Below are 15,452 nucleotides of genomic sequence, written 5' to 3' on the forward strand. Positions count from 1 at the left end.
AAGGACAATCAATAACCTATGAAATCTTCTCCCTTCAGTGGGAGATAAACGAGGTAACTAACTTCTCTAGCCTCTACCTCAAAGCCTCTAACTCTCTCCTCGAAACATCAATGACAATGTTAAATGCAAACTGTCTCAAAAACTCCTAGGCCAAATCATCCCAAGTCCAGCGGCATGATACATCCAATGAAGCAAACCAACGTTGTGCTTCACCACTCAAGGACATAGGGAAAAACATAACCATTTGGGCCTCATCCAATCCATGGGCCCTCATAACCGTACTGTAAAGCCTCAAATGGATGTGAGGACAACCAATGCCCGTGTACCTCTCTATCTCAGGCATCCTAAACTTGATCGGTAAACTGGCCACTAGTGCTCCATCAAAATCTTCCTAAGTAATAGCTTCGTCTGAAGCCCTCATCTGCCTCAACCTGTACTCAAGTTTATCCATACGTGTATGTGGGTCCTCTAAGTTTGGGATAGGCAATGTGACAAGAGGAGGGGCAACCTCGGTCTGACTATGCAGAGTGAAAGGTATAGCCAGTGGTGTTGACTGACTGGGTGGAAGGGGTGGTGGTACTGTAGGGTCATATTATGCGCCATCCTAAGGCAAGACCTGCCGGGCCTACTGCCCATTTATCATCTGGCCAAGACCAACTATAGCCTCCTGAATTGAACCCATGGCTGAAGCAAACTGATCAATGGTAACCACCTGCGAATCCATATCTCTCTGATCTGATCTTTGGTCTGATTGGTCTGATACTCTAATCAATCTACCTCTAACCTTAATCCAAGAAGCTAAACCCAGACCGGACGTATCGATACTCCTACAATAGTAGAAATACTAGATAAGATATGGTGTAAGGGAAACTCTACAAGGAATGTCTATCAAATATGCTGAAAGGTAACCTGGAAGTATTCAAACTGATATCCAATTCTAAGCAAATATATAAGAGACTACTACGAAGGTAACTATACCTATCACTACTGACTCGGCTCTGAAGGCCCACAGATGCACCCACGTGTAGGAAAAGAAATCCTGATCGAATGATCTAAGACTCAACCTACAAGGTCAAGGTGGCTTTAAAAAGAAGAGATATGGACTTTAAAGGATCCCTAGCATAAGCGATCATACCCTCCAGCGATACGCAACCCTCTACATGTCTCTGAAGAGACGGGGCGCTTCTATGCAAGGTGGTCATCATCTTCACACCTGCACTACCTCAACATCCTAGGGAGGTTTCCTATAGTAAAAGCTCTCGCAACTCTCAGCACTCAGTAGTCAACTAAAGTGCACAGTGAGTGGTGTGGGTGCATCCGAAAAACCTATGAAGCTAAATTAGAAAAAAAAAACACACTGGTCACACAAATATCCATGAAACCTAGCTCTGGGCTATATGGCTCTTCAAAGATTGGACTCCAATCAGCATCTATGTGTCGGCCTCCTCCAGAATGCTCCCAAACATCGATATAGCTCGTCACTAGACCCTACTCCTAATCATTAGCTCAGTTGAAGAGCAAACAAAGCAACAAACTCATATCAAATACGAGATTAAGGAAAACAAGGTCGACCAAGACTAAGGAGTTGGAGATAAGGAGATAGGTGTGTGTCCCGCATAGAAAAACAACTCATGCAATCACACGAAAGGAGAAAAGTCATGCAACAAACAGTCATGCAAAGCACATATATATCATCCAAATCTACACACATGCTAATCGAGATAAATATCTAGCAAGAATAGCATGCTCCATAACAACCATGATAATATATAATCAAGAGAATCAATCATATCAAGATGAACGAGATAAGCAACAAGAAGAATGTACATGTCAAGGTGAGCAGAGTGATCATACAACAAGGAGAGTCAATATGTGAGGATAAGCAAAAGGATTAATCAATATAATCAACATGCCAATGCCTCAAGCGAATACAATAACCAAACATGCATCGAAGATAATGATATCAAGAGCTCTCAATGTGTAAACAACAGTCAAGCAAACAAAAGCAAAAAGAGAGGTAGGTATCCACTGATCGACCAATCAAACGCCACATTTGCCTCATCTTAAGTTCAAGCTTGACCTTCTAAATTCCCAGTAAAGTCGCCATTTTGTGGACCCTGCATTTGGCTCGATGCGTTCCTACTCGATGGTGAAACTCGTTTTTTTATTTATTTGGTGAAAATATGATTTTTAGAAAAGACTTGGAGTCTTCATTTATTTTTGTTTTATTTTTAAGGGAAAAAAAATAAGAAAAAAACCCTAAGTGTGACTCCTTATTTGGAAAAAACAGTCTGTGGAAAACCAAAGTCGGGTTTTGGAGTGAGGTTACTTATCAGGAAGGTATGACTAAAGACCAAAGCACCCTTCTAAGCCCCTAAAAATGGGTCTCTACTAAATAAGGTGATACAAGCATGTAAATTAATTAGGAAATCAATAGATACCTTTAATCATTTAAAATGATTTTATATATTACACAACCTATTTGGGAGTGATTTTAAAAGATAGTAAAAGCACTTCCTAATGCATCAACACGTCCTCTTATAAAAATCATGTGAGTGTTTAGTTAGGTCAGTAATTTCAGACAAAAATTCTTGAGTATCCCCTAACTTAATTTTCCGAATCCTTTCTTGAACTACTTGATTGATAAATTACAAGATGTAAAAATTTCCTAGAGGTTAAGATATGTAGTTGAGGTTATAAATAGATGAAATTGAATCAATCAATTTTTTCAAATTGCTATTTTTTTGAAGGTTTTTTTTTTTTTCAAAAAAAAAAAAGTTGAGGAGGCCAAACCAATAGTTTTTTATCCAAGTGTTTATGTGCCTTGTTCTAGGATCAATCCAGATTTGGGTCGGCCAGTAGTTGTCGTACCCAACTTCTTTAGATCAAGCAAATCTTAAGAGATTATTGAATGGATTAAGGAACCATGGTTGTTTTTTGTGATAATACCAATGTGATCCATATCTACAAGAATCCCATTCTTCACTCTACGACAAAACACATAGGCATTAGACATCACTTCATTTGTGACTTAGTAGAAGATAAAGTCATATCCTTGCATAGGTTTATGTACACTCGGTTGACTATCTCTAAAAATTGTCTAAAAATTGACTATCTCGATGTCTTTAGAAGTTCCTAAGTGTCATCATGTTGATGTTTGTTTTATCTTGGTTATTTTTCTCTATTTTTTTTTTATCATAATTGATGAGTAAATGTGAGTGGCATATTTGTCCTTTTTGTATAAGAGTGAGATTGACTCATAATGATTTTAAAAGCTTCAAGATGTATTTGTTTCCATGGTTGATTGATGAACATGATACCGAGTCTTTTGCCATTTTGATTTGCTTAGATAAGCTATAAAAGATTAATAGCATATCTTCTAAGTGAGTAAAAGTTTGATGTTGGACTTGTGGTTTCATAAAGGTGAGTAATAATCTTTAGGATCCAAATGCAAGCTTATGTCTATCTAATGTGCCTTAGAGAGTGATTAAAGTCACCCAAAATCTTTGTGAGTGTTTGGGATTTTTTTTCCTTGATTGTTTGTCCTATTTTTTAGTTTAAAAGAGGAAAATAAAATAAAAGGAAAAATATTATGTTCTCCTTGAATGGTTATGACACCTTGGTAATGTTTCAAGTGTAAAAAGCCACCATTGCAAGATTTGGACATTCCTTATGTTGTAAAGGCCACCTTAGTGATCCTTGAGTCAAAAACTTATCCTAAGTGAAGTATGTTTGTGTAATCATCAAAATGATAAATGTGAAAAACAAGTGAAGCATGTGTTTTTGAAGGGATGTGAAAGGTTGTACTTTAGCCAAGAGAGGTGCAAATTAACTTTAAGAGACATACTCTTAAATTTCTCTAGGTGTGAATGTGTGTTCTTGAAAATGATTTTTTTTTTTTCTCATGGATAGATATAATCTTATAGGTGGAAATTAATTGGCATTCTCATTGTTTATGGATTCATGAGTGAATCTTCCTTAAGCTTGAACTTTCTTGTTAGATTGTTAATAATCATTCATTTATTTTTATCTATATGTATGATAATTTGGTAATATTTCTCTTTCATTGCTTTTTTTTTTTTTTTAATCCTTATAGTCTCTTGGTAGCATTTTCGATCAATATGCATCAATTTTAACTTAATGTTTGAAGGTAAGTGTGTCACTCCATGTTTCTAATTTTGTTGGGATTGGGATAAAGCCCGAAAAAGTATGACATGATGTAACAGTTTTAGATTCATTAATACGTTTATTTATTTATTTATGTTTTTGATCACTTTACTATCCCTTATGCATGAATTGGTTATTTGAGTATACAACCCCATATCACTTGCATTGTCCATGACTTCGATATATAAGGAGTTGCACAAAAGGCTATAAGTCATAATTTCCTTGTAAGATAATAAGTTGTTTTGCAGTTGGTTCCTAGATTTAACAGTCCAATAGAGACTATAGTGCATAAGGGCGTTTACGAGAGTTATCGAGAGAAATATTATGGGTTTATGAGACTTCCAATGACCACGATTTGATTCTTCATCACATGGATTTGATTTGGGAATGTCCAAATCTAAGGTAAAGTTTTCTAAAGCATTTAATCTAGATCCTTTAATGTTAAAAATTCTAATTTTACTTTCGTTGAATAGGATCTAAATGCCTTACGTAGATTTCATGCTCTTAACCTGGTCTTGGATAGGGAACGAAGAGATCTAAGATTTCCTATGGTTGGATATATATATATATATATATATATATGTGTGTGTGTGTGTGTGTGTGTGTGTGTGTGTGTGTGTGTGTGTGTGTGTGTGTGTGTGTGTGTGTGTGTGGTTCTCTAACAAAAAAAAAATTGTCTAAGTCATTTTTGTGTTAGGTTTGGATCGATTTGATCTAGGGTTAGATCAATCAACTGTGTAGTTAGTCCATGACTGAGAGTCCATGATCGATATGTGGATCAATCTAGCAAGATCAATGTCAAGTTGTTTTTACATTTAACCTTTTTTTTTGTGCTAGTATCCTATTTTCAAGCTTTTATAGTCTTTGACCGAGAACTCAAGATCGAAAGGTGGATCGATCCACCAAGATCGATGTCATGCACACTCCACATTTCTCACTTACTTTTAGCCATTTTTTTTCTACTTTTAAGCTTGTTTATAGTCCTTAACTAAGAGCTCTTGATCGATAGGTAGATCAAACTAGCAAGATCGATATCACTTCAAGTTTCTTTATGAAAATTGCCATCTTAACCTTAGTTCTACGTGTTATCCAACAAGTGTTTGAGTGGTTAAACTATCTTTTACTATATATTTAAAAAATAAAAAATAATTTCACTTTGTAGTTTTTGAAAAAGCTAAAATCCTCAAATCCTTTTAATCATTTTATTTTATTTTGCCCTAAGTTCTCATCTTTCCTAAGAAGAGAATCCTTTCCATTGGCTAAGCTCTTCTCTCCATCACCGCTAGCAAGTTGCTTTCTCTAATAACTATTTCTCTTATAGTCACTTTGTTAAGGTTCTCTCTTTAGCAACCATTATTGTTCAATCAATCCATTTTTCTCTTTTGTTAACCTCGTTTGGATTTTGTCTATTTGTGAGACATTCTCATAGTAGGTTTTTTCTTTATGTGGGTTTCTTTATCTCTAGATTTTTTTTTTTTTGTGTTTGGGTTTTAGCATATCTTGCTTAGGGTAGTGCCTCTCAAATGCCGTGGTGGTAAAGCCTTTGTTAGAGGATCAAGCTCTAGGTCTTGGAATGGAGGTCGGGATGAGAATGTTCCTATTGATTCTCCTCTTCTAACTCCCACCATTCCTAGGGCCCAGAAAAATAATCCATAAATGACATCTCTTATTGCACTTTCCCTACTATGACCTATAAAGAGAGGTGTACAAAGTTCATGGGGACCCAATCCCTTGTTCTTGAGCAGCAACTTCATCTGGAATCTTTTAAGGACACTTCGAGTTCTAGAATTGTTTGCAGAATTTAATTAGATCCCCCTTGCATTTTTCACTAGGATTGCATGCGCTCAGATTGTCCATCTATTCTATTCAAATATCATCGAACATGATATGGATGAAACTTACCTCAAATCAATCATTTTAAGGACTATGGTTGAGGTAACTCCTAAAGTGGTAGTTAAGGTTTTAGGTATTCCTTTGGTTTATGCATCTTTCGTGTTTGAACTAGAAGTTTCTAAAGAGTTGTTGGACTAAATTTCGATTGATCTATAGGACAAGGTGAATGGTTAGTTAAACACTGCAGTTTATATTGGTAGTATTTCACGATTAGGTTGGGTTTTAGCCACATTCCTGACATATTCGATTTATCTTTCATCTCACCAAGTTGAAATCTATAGGTATGGGTGCATTCTCTTATCCCACATTCTTCATCGGGAACCTATAAAATTTGTTGCTTGCATTGTAGATGAAATGATTTATATGGGATATCCATCAGTATCCAAGAAGAAGGTTATTTCATATGGGATTTTGATTACTAAAATTTTCTAGAGGGTTGGGGTTGCATTTCCATCAAATGCTTCTTTTCTTAAATTAATGGGTCTTATTAAACCTTGTCATGGAATCATAGTAAGGGGTAGATTGATGGTGCAATTTATCTTAGGAAGAAAGTGTGTCGCCCAAGGGAAGATGACATCGTTGGTGAGGATGACACTCATTTAGTCTTAGGAGCTGGTGTCTTAGATTAGTTGTTAGCAAGGTTTGATGCTTTGAAGACTCGGATTTTTGCACAGTCCACTCATTTCTCTTAGCAACTTTCCTGACTTCATCAGCATATGGAAAAAGGTATCTCAATGATTGATGGTTAGATTTTTTGCTATGTGGATCAAGTTTATGCACTTTAGGAATCCCTCCATAAATGTCTTCCTTAATTTTCTTATTATAGCTGGATGTATGTGTTTTGGATGGTTTATTTTTGTTATTTTTACCCACTTTTGGTCTCACTACACTTTACACATTTGTAGGTCCTAGTTTTTGGATACTTTTCCATCACACACACACACACACACACACACACACACACACACATATATTAGTGTTAAATCTTTTCTTGGTTATACATGTTGGTGTGAGGAACTTGTTTGTTTTTGGATTTTAATATACATGTGAGATTTCTTTTGGAATACTTTGATATACATGTTGATATGAGATACTTGTTGATATATTGTGTATATTCAATTGTTTCACATAGGTGTCACTAATTGTTTGAGTTTTAATTATAGAATTTGGAGTACCTAGGTGATGAGAACTCAAATAATAAACTAGGATAGCTCTCAAAGAGCCAATTCTAGTATATTTGAGGCACTCATCATAGACCCACTCCTTCGTTGCTAATGCCTTAGAAAAATTCATTTAAAAGTGTTTTGTGAGAATTTTACAGGATTAAGGACTCTTTCAACATTTCATGAATAGAGAGTAGATAAGTAAGAGACACACTAAGAGCCTTAAATTTTGCATTAAGTTGGGTTTAATGAGAATAGCGCACCTAAGAGGATAGCAGGTCACATTGTGTAATAGTGCAACTTTAAGTGGTGGTGTGGATTGTGCACTTAGGGAAGCCATCAAATTGCGCACTTAAGACACTCTTCTTAAATTATGTTATGTCTGATAGTGCACTTTTCTTAGACACTCCAACTATGGCACACCTCCTATTGCATACTTAAGGAACCTCCATCAAATTATGCACCACTCAAGCGTGCTGAGAAGGAAGCACACCTCATCCTAACTTGCATAATGCTCACATAACCAACCACTCATAAGTGCACTATTTATTTCACAATAAATCAAGCTCACATCAAACATTCCTTAGTGTGTAATTTTGTTGAGTAATAAATCAATGCACTACCCTCCTTAATAAAAGCGACTTATCTTCTCCATCATAAAACACACCTTAAAGTTTAACTCGGTACATTACCTTGGATGCTTTACTTGCACATAAGCTATATCTTCCCATCTACGTGCACTCATTAAGCTACACACCAAATAGTGCCCTTGAAGCTCTTAGACGTTCTATCATTCACATCATCATGTTGCCACACTGAAAAAAGACAGGAGGCATAGCTACCACCCACACCAAGCTAACATGTTTTGATTAAGGCAACCACATTGTTACATCACCAACATGGGTAGGTGGGAAAGCTTAGAGGGATTAGCTTTGGAACAATGATGAGGAGAGAAATTTTGTTACCTATTAATATGAGAATTGTAATTAGTATTCTTTTACCGGAGGACTCTCTTAAAGAGGACACTCTACCTCTTAAATGAGAGATACATTCTCTTTCTTTAGAGCAAAGATGTTAGAAAAATAAATTAGTTTGTTTGTTTCTTTTCTTAGTGTAACTTACTTCAATTTCAATAAAGTTTACATCTTTGTCTTAGAGGAGATTTCCTTTTTGTTTTTATGTTTCTGTTTTTGGTTTTCTGTTTTAATTTGACACACCATAGTTTAGTTGTCTATGGTTGAAAAAGGCCTTACAAAGGTCCGTGGTCACGAGAACCAAAAGGAGCCTCCATAGGCTAGAGTTAGTGGTTATGAGGACCAAAAGGAGTAGCCATGGTCATGAGTCTAATATATCATAAACAAACTTTTTGACTCGAGAATAAACCCATAATCATTTGATTGCAAGGACCAAAAGGAGTAATTGGACTAAGTTAGGCTTTCATTGAGGTGGTTGATTCTCTTGTTGATTAGTGTCCTATTGTTGGTGTAAACCTCTTGGTTGATCAAGAGGCCCATAGCACTAGGTTAGGACCCAACGTGTGAGTTGAGCTTGAGAGAAGGAATTTAAGTGACTTTCTTTTCCAAAAGTTTGCATTTTTCTTTTAGTTTCTAGGTTTCCTACATTTCACCAAAAAAATACAAAATATGTTTCTTCCCCTACGCTCACACCCAAAAGTCCTACCTTTAGTATTGTTAATCTGAAGTTCCCTATGAATACGACCTAACCACTATACACCTATTAGTTCTTTTTTTCATTTTCTTTGGTTCAAGAACTAAGAGTGACAACAAGTAATCTAGTTTAAAGTTTTGTTCCTATAAAACCTTATTGTTAAAATTAATTTTGGATTTTGTTTTAAACCAAAGAATGTCAAACCACTAGGTTGTGAGGTTGAGTGGGTAAGCGAGTGGCCTTGTATGAGAGAAGGTGAGACTTTCTTGCTTGTACTTATTTGTGTTGTAAAGGGTTTTGTCCCAAAATTATTAAAAAGGAAGATTGCGAATGTTTAGCTAGGTTGGTAATTGCAGACAAAAATTCCTAAGTGTCTCTTAACTCGGTTTTCCGAATCATTCCTTAGACCACTTAATAAAGGTTAAGATGTAGAAATTGTCTAGAGGTCAAGGTATGTAGTTGAGGTTGTAGATGGATGAAACTGACTCAACCAAGTTTTTCAAATTGTTATTTTTCTTAAACTATTTTTTAAAAAAAGAGATGAGGACCTATAGTCATCTTCTATACTCTCTTGAGATTTCTCTTGCTCATACCAAATTAGGAGTGTTTGGTTGCCAAGAAAATCCTCTTTCACTTGATTTCCAAATCATTTTTCCATAAGATTCTCTTAAAAATGGGTTGATTCATCCCATTCATTCATCTCTTATTTTCTCATTTATTTGAGCTTGGGTGAAAACCCATTTTCTTCTTGATTAAGCTTCAAGAAGAGCCCAAGATCAAGCTTGGTCAAGTATGTTCTAGAAGACGAAGACATGTAGCTAAAGTGAAAAGATGTTGATCAACTAGTTGGTAAAGGATTAGTGGACTTGAATTAGGTAAAGCCTTGTACACATTGCTTGTTTTTTATAATGGAAGTTTTTTATAGTTGTTAGGCTCATGGTTTTTGATCTCTTAGGAGATTTTCTATGTAAAAGTTTGGCGTCATTGTTTCTCTTTCGTTCTACTTTTTGATTTATTTTCGATTATTGAGATCATTTGTTATTGAGCATGCATATTGGATGGATGAAAAATAAGTTGAAATAGATGTAACCATCCTTTGAAAATCTTGATTAATTTTTTATTCAATTTGATTGATATCATGTAGTAATTGGAAATATATTAAGGAAGTAATTGTTTTTTTTTTTTTTTTTTTTTTTATGAATTTATGTTAGTGAGTGTTGAAACATTTGCATACAACTTACATTTATAAATCGTTGTAAATGTATTGTTGCATTCATGCTTGTATGTGATTTTCGTTCTTTTTTGAAAGGTTGTCAAAAGAAAAGAATATAAGAGAGTATTGTTGTATTCATGCTTGCTTGTGATTTTTATTCTTTGTTGAAAAGTTATTGGAAAAAAAGGATATAAACTATGAGAATTTCCAAGGATATTATGTCTTTCTTTGGGGGAAGGGTAGCATATCTTTCTTTGGGGAACTTCCCCCATGTAGTTCATCATTGAGATTCATCCTCAAATAAAATATTTGACAAATTCCAGAAAACCACGTTTATTATTTCAAATTATCCAAAGTACTGATTTACTGTGAAAATGTTTTTAATGAAAGTACTACTAACAAAAAAGTTAGGAGTTTAAAAACTTTTTAATCAAAATCATTCCTAAATGGACTATGAATGGATGCAAACACTATCAATAGAAGTGCTAAAACCTAAAACCTTTAATTACTTTGGAAGAGCTACTCTCATTTTCAGGAGTTCATGCCAAAAAGAGAAGTCAGAAAGCAGTTACCAAATTCAACTACAACTTGAGCGGAATTTGAGCATTTTGCAAAGAGAGATATCAAGGAGGAGACCAAAATGGGGCTTCTCGTTCATTATCATTAGTAGTAGAAAAAACCCAAAAATGCAGTGAATATATGAAATGTAAACTGCTCAATTATCAAATTTTGATATGGAAATGTGGAAAGTAAACTTAATCACACAAAACCATATAAAACAACCTTAAAAACCCAAGATCTATTGGGGAAAGAAAGCCGAATCCATCCTTATTTCCAATTATCTCCCATCCCCTACTCGAGGAGACAAATTCTTGTTGGTTAGTCTCTGTTGCAGAGAGTCAAGGTTGTGTCTGGCTTCAAAGTTTCTTGATTTTGTAATGGGGGAGACCAAGAATTCATGGGAATCAACAAATAAGATTGGTTTTCAAATTGAAGCTTCTACCTGGTAGTGCTCTAGGTTTCGAAGTACAATTCTTGCAAAAACTTTGGCTTCGACAGGGGCAGTTGCGGCTGCAGCTGCAGCACGCAGGGTCCGCAATGCTACTGCCTTTTGCAAGAGGCTTGCATGGTGCACTGCATGCCTGCTGCCTGGGATGGTAAACTGCAACCGAATATATTCATAAATGGTACCAAATCCTTAGAAGTCTGTAATCTCCATCAAATTGCAGAAAGAAATATGGTAATGGTAACATTCTAGAAAGAGATGGAGCATGTTTGGTTTACCTGGAGAAGAGCAAAAGCAGCACATGACTTGAGCACTGGAGAAGGGTTCTTTAGCATGGTTACAAATCTTCCAATCTCAGCCCCACTGTGAAAACACCAAAATAAAAAACAGAAAGCAAAAAATGAATAGAAGGAAACACGTGAAAAACATTAGATGAGATCTTACAGAGAAGTTTTCCTTCTGAAAAGCTGATGTTAACATCATACATGTATTTGAGTTTATGAATTAATTTTATTATATATTTTTCATAAAAATATATCCTTCTTATTACAAATGAAACAGTATTTCTGAATTTGAAGTTGGTAAAAAGTAAAGGAAGAAGAAGGTCAAATAAGAAAACCTGCATCTCAGATGGCCTGCTTCTTGAATGCATGCCATCTCTATGACTTGTACAAGAGCTGTGGGGGCTGATGATGCAAGAGCAAGACCAAAGGTATGTGGGTTTGTAAATGTAAGCACAAATGCTTCGATATTCTTCAAGGCCATCTTTCTAGCCCCATTGATGTTTCTACTCTTTGAAGCACCCTCTGATGAAGGCCCCACAAGTGCAACTTCATCCATTCTGTTTCATCAACATTTTTCCACAGTACAAACATCAGTCAAGCACAAAAGCTCGCACAACATTTCCATTTTTAGTTTATTATGTTTCCTTTCTTCAGTCTTTTTATCACAATATCATGGCCATTTATTTTCGTGCAAAATAGTAGGCTGGTCATTTCAAATTTCTCCATACTGTTTCCTTCAAGAATCAATGTTTGCATGGGTTTGGGTACAAAGTAAACCGCCTCCATGGAAAAGGGGGAGAGATAGGAGTAAGGGAATTGAAAGAAATACTTCTTATTGATATTTATTTTAATTTTTCAAGAACACAGTAGTTCTGGTGCAAAAAGAAATAGCTCATGGAATGATCTTCATCAGAATGATACTGAACATTGCAATATTCTAACTACCCAATTTTGTTAGTATTTTTCTAAAATAATGAAAACTTTTCCAGTCAAAGACAAATATATCACTGGCGTTAGCTTCAGAGAATACCCGTGGACAATGCGAAATCATGAAAAAAAATCAATCATAGGTGCAGAGGACAGAATCCCAAATCTGGTATCAAGATATCTTTTGAGATTTGACACAAGTTAGCATGGAAAGAAAAAGCTAAGCTACAGTAAAATATGAGTAAGACATGCTAAGTGGATAGGATCTAATAATATGAAAAAGGCTTTAACTATTGTTGATAGACAAAAAAAGCTGCAATTTTTCTTTTCTTTTTTTAATCAGAAACAAACTATATATTGATAATAATAAAAGTTTGAGAGAAGGATGAGAGCTTCTTCCCCCAAAATATAAAACCTAATCACAATAAGACTATACTCCACTATACAAGAATAACTACAAATAAAGGCTTGTACAAAATATCTCAAAAACTAGAATCAAACTATCTCAACATTATCTACTCCTTTCAAATTGCAAACTGAAAGCCAACTAAGTTGATAACGCTAAGTGGAATTCCTCTAAAAGCAACATCACAAGAGGCCCAAAATGAGTAGATGTGAAGAAGATCCCACAACATCCCTTCTAATCTGCACTTTTCCTAAAAAATCCTAACATTTTGCTCTTGCCACACAATCCACAGCACAGTGAGGCAAAGCATTTGCCAAAGAGTCTTGCCTTTGATTGAATTCCCTAATCCTCTAAATGAGATAATAATCATATCTCCAATACTCCTAGGGGGAACCCAATCCATATTAGCTCAAGTGAAGAGCTTATACTAAAGTCCTAATGTTATTAGGCAATGTAGAAAAAGATGGTCAATTGATTCTCTATTCCCTTGCATAGAATGCATTATTGAGGACTTAGAGAGTTGTAGGGTCTTCTCACTTGTAGCATGTCATTGGTATTTACCTTCTTGTACATCACTAACCAAGCAACGCCCTTGACCTTTGAAAGGGCTTTTGATTTCCAAATAAATTTGGTCGGGATGAGCGGGATTGGATTGAAGGACTTGGACAAGAGTGTGAAAAAAGATTTTATTGAGAATGAACCAGAGGAAAAAAAGGACCAAGCTCTTGAATCCACGATAGAAAGAGACAAGTACATTTAAGTTAGTGAAAACATAAGTTTTTTGAGAAGTTCAATTTCTACATTAGTGAGATTGCGTAGGAAATTAAAATTCCAAGACGACGGATAGGAATTACCAAGGATGACTGAGATGGTAAGATTTCTCATTGAAACAACTCTATAAAGACCTAGAAATAGTGAACACAAAGGTTCATCTCCCCACCATAAATCTTCCTAGAATTAGATTCTCTCCCCATTCCCCACTACAACTTTCCCTAGGAAACCTCCAAAGCCACTTCCTTGAGAGAGCACAATTTCTCAAGGAAGTCTTCTCAGATCTCCAAATTCCTTTGGCCTACACACTACATCCCAATTAATAAGATGATCTTTCTCCTCCTCAGTTCTTGACTAAAGGGAATCCTTTTGCATTTTCTCAATCTTTAAGACTATTGAAGCTAGGATGTTAAAAAGAGAGAGAAAATAGCTAAGGATGTGAGACATGACTGAATTAAGGTTATCCTCCTACCCAAAGGCAAAAAAGCCTTTTTCAACCCATCCAACCTCGTCAAGATTCTATTAATCACTAGGTCCCAAAATCCTATTGTCTTTGGATTTCTTCCTAAAGGAAGACCCAAATAAGATAGTGCCACTTTGAAACTCTACATTCAAGTGTCAAAGCCAACCTGGATATCAAGTCTTGGCTTACATTAATACCAAAAAGAGTACTCTTCTCTAAATTGATTTTCAATCTTGATAATTGCCTAAAAACCAAAGGATTAACTTAAGGTGTTGCAGAATTTCTGGAGAGACTTTAAAGAAGAAAATAGTGTCATTTGCAAATTGTAAAACAGACACTTTGGCCTTATCCCTACCAACTATGAATCCCTTAAATAAATCAATTTCCTCTGCTCTGGTCATCATCATACTAAGGACATCTGCTATGATTGTAAAAAGGAAAGGAAAAAAAAGGTCTCCTTGTATTAGTCCTCTAGAGGCCTTAACTCAACCTTTGGCATTTGTGAGGACAAGCATTCCCTAATCCAGGATCTCCATTTTGTGCTAAAGCCTTTTCTTTCAAGCTCATTGTTTAAAAAAACCCCAATCCACATGGTTGTAGGACTTTTCAAAATCAATTTTGAAGAGCACCCCTTCCTCTGTTGACCTCATTTTCTCATCCACCACTTTATTGGCTATCAAAATCGTATCTAGAATTTCTCTCCCCTCAACGAGGGCTCCTTGAGATAAAAAAATTATTTCATTAAGTACTTTTCTTAAGTGCCCTAATAAGACTAGCTATAATCTTATATAAACTTGTAACCAAGCTAATTATTTGAAATCTGAAATTTTGGTTGTTTGACTTTTTTTAGCACAAGGGCAATGAAAGTGGTATTGGCGTTTTGGTTTATTATCCCATTATTGTTGAACTCTAAAAACACTCTTAAAAGATCCTCTTTTATCACATCCTAGCACTCTTGATACATCGTAATAGTAAAACCATTAGGGTCAAGGGCCTTTTCCTTTGTTTAGTTGGAAAAATAGCAAGGCACACCTCCTCCTCAAAAAAGGGATGGTCTAGCCAAGCAACACTCTTTCCAAATATGGGTGACCACTCTAAACCTTCCATTCTCCAAGAAACACTTGATAGTTTTCAGTAGAGCTTTTCAAAAAAATTCAAAATCTCCTCTAACATATTTTCAATGTTGTTTAGAAATACCCCCTCTTTAGACACCAAGGATTTTATGAGTTTCCTTTTTCGCCTCCCATTGGCCACTCTATGATAGAACTTAGAGTTGCAATCTCCTTTAAACCATTAAACCCTAGATTTTTGCCTTTAGTGAACCTCTCCCTTTAACAATAAATCCTCTAGATTCCACTTTCCTATGGCTCTCAAAGTTAAGAGATCAGGAGTCAACTTTCCTTCCTGATCAATAAAGTCAATCCTAGCAATGTTTAAAAGAATATCATTCTTTTTCTCTTCTAAATCTCCAAACGACTCTCCGTTTCACTC

The 15,452-nt window shown here is 35.5% G+C and overlaps 1 protein-coding gene across 3 annotated transcripts in view; it reads right to left on the minus strand.

Annotated features, from left to right (window-relative positions):
* Positions 1 to 10,725: 10,725 nt before the first annotated feature.
* Positions 10,726 to 15,452, minus strand: part of LOC117933708 (protein ARABIDILLO 1-like) — a 60,554-nt gene continuing 55,827 nt past the window's right edge. For all 3 annotated transcript variants that reach the window (XM_034855206.1, XM_034855205.1, XM_034855204.1), the window contains 3 exons: positions 11,730 to 11,951; positions 11,389 to 11,473; positions 10,726 to 11,266 (listed from right to left, as the gene is read on the minus strand). In XM_034855206.1, the coding sequence (XP_034711097.1) occupies positions 11,090 to 11,266; positions 11,389 to 11,473; positions 11,730 to 11,951 (484 nt within the window). In that variant the 3' untranslated portion in view covers positions 10,726 to 11,089. The remainder of the gene's footprint in view (positions 11,267 to 11,388; positions 11,474 to 11,729; positions 11,952 to 15,452) is intronic.

The sequence above is a fragment of the Vitis riparia genome, chromosome 16, assembly GCF_004353265.1.
Source record: "Vitis riparia cultivar Riparia Gloire de Montpellier isolate 1030 chromosome 16, EGFV_Vit.rip_1.0, whole genome shotgun sequence".
Classification (NCBI taxonomy): Eukaryota; Viridiplantae; Streptophyta; class Magnoliopsida; order Vitales; family Vitaceae; genus Vitis; species Vitis riparia.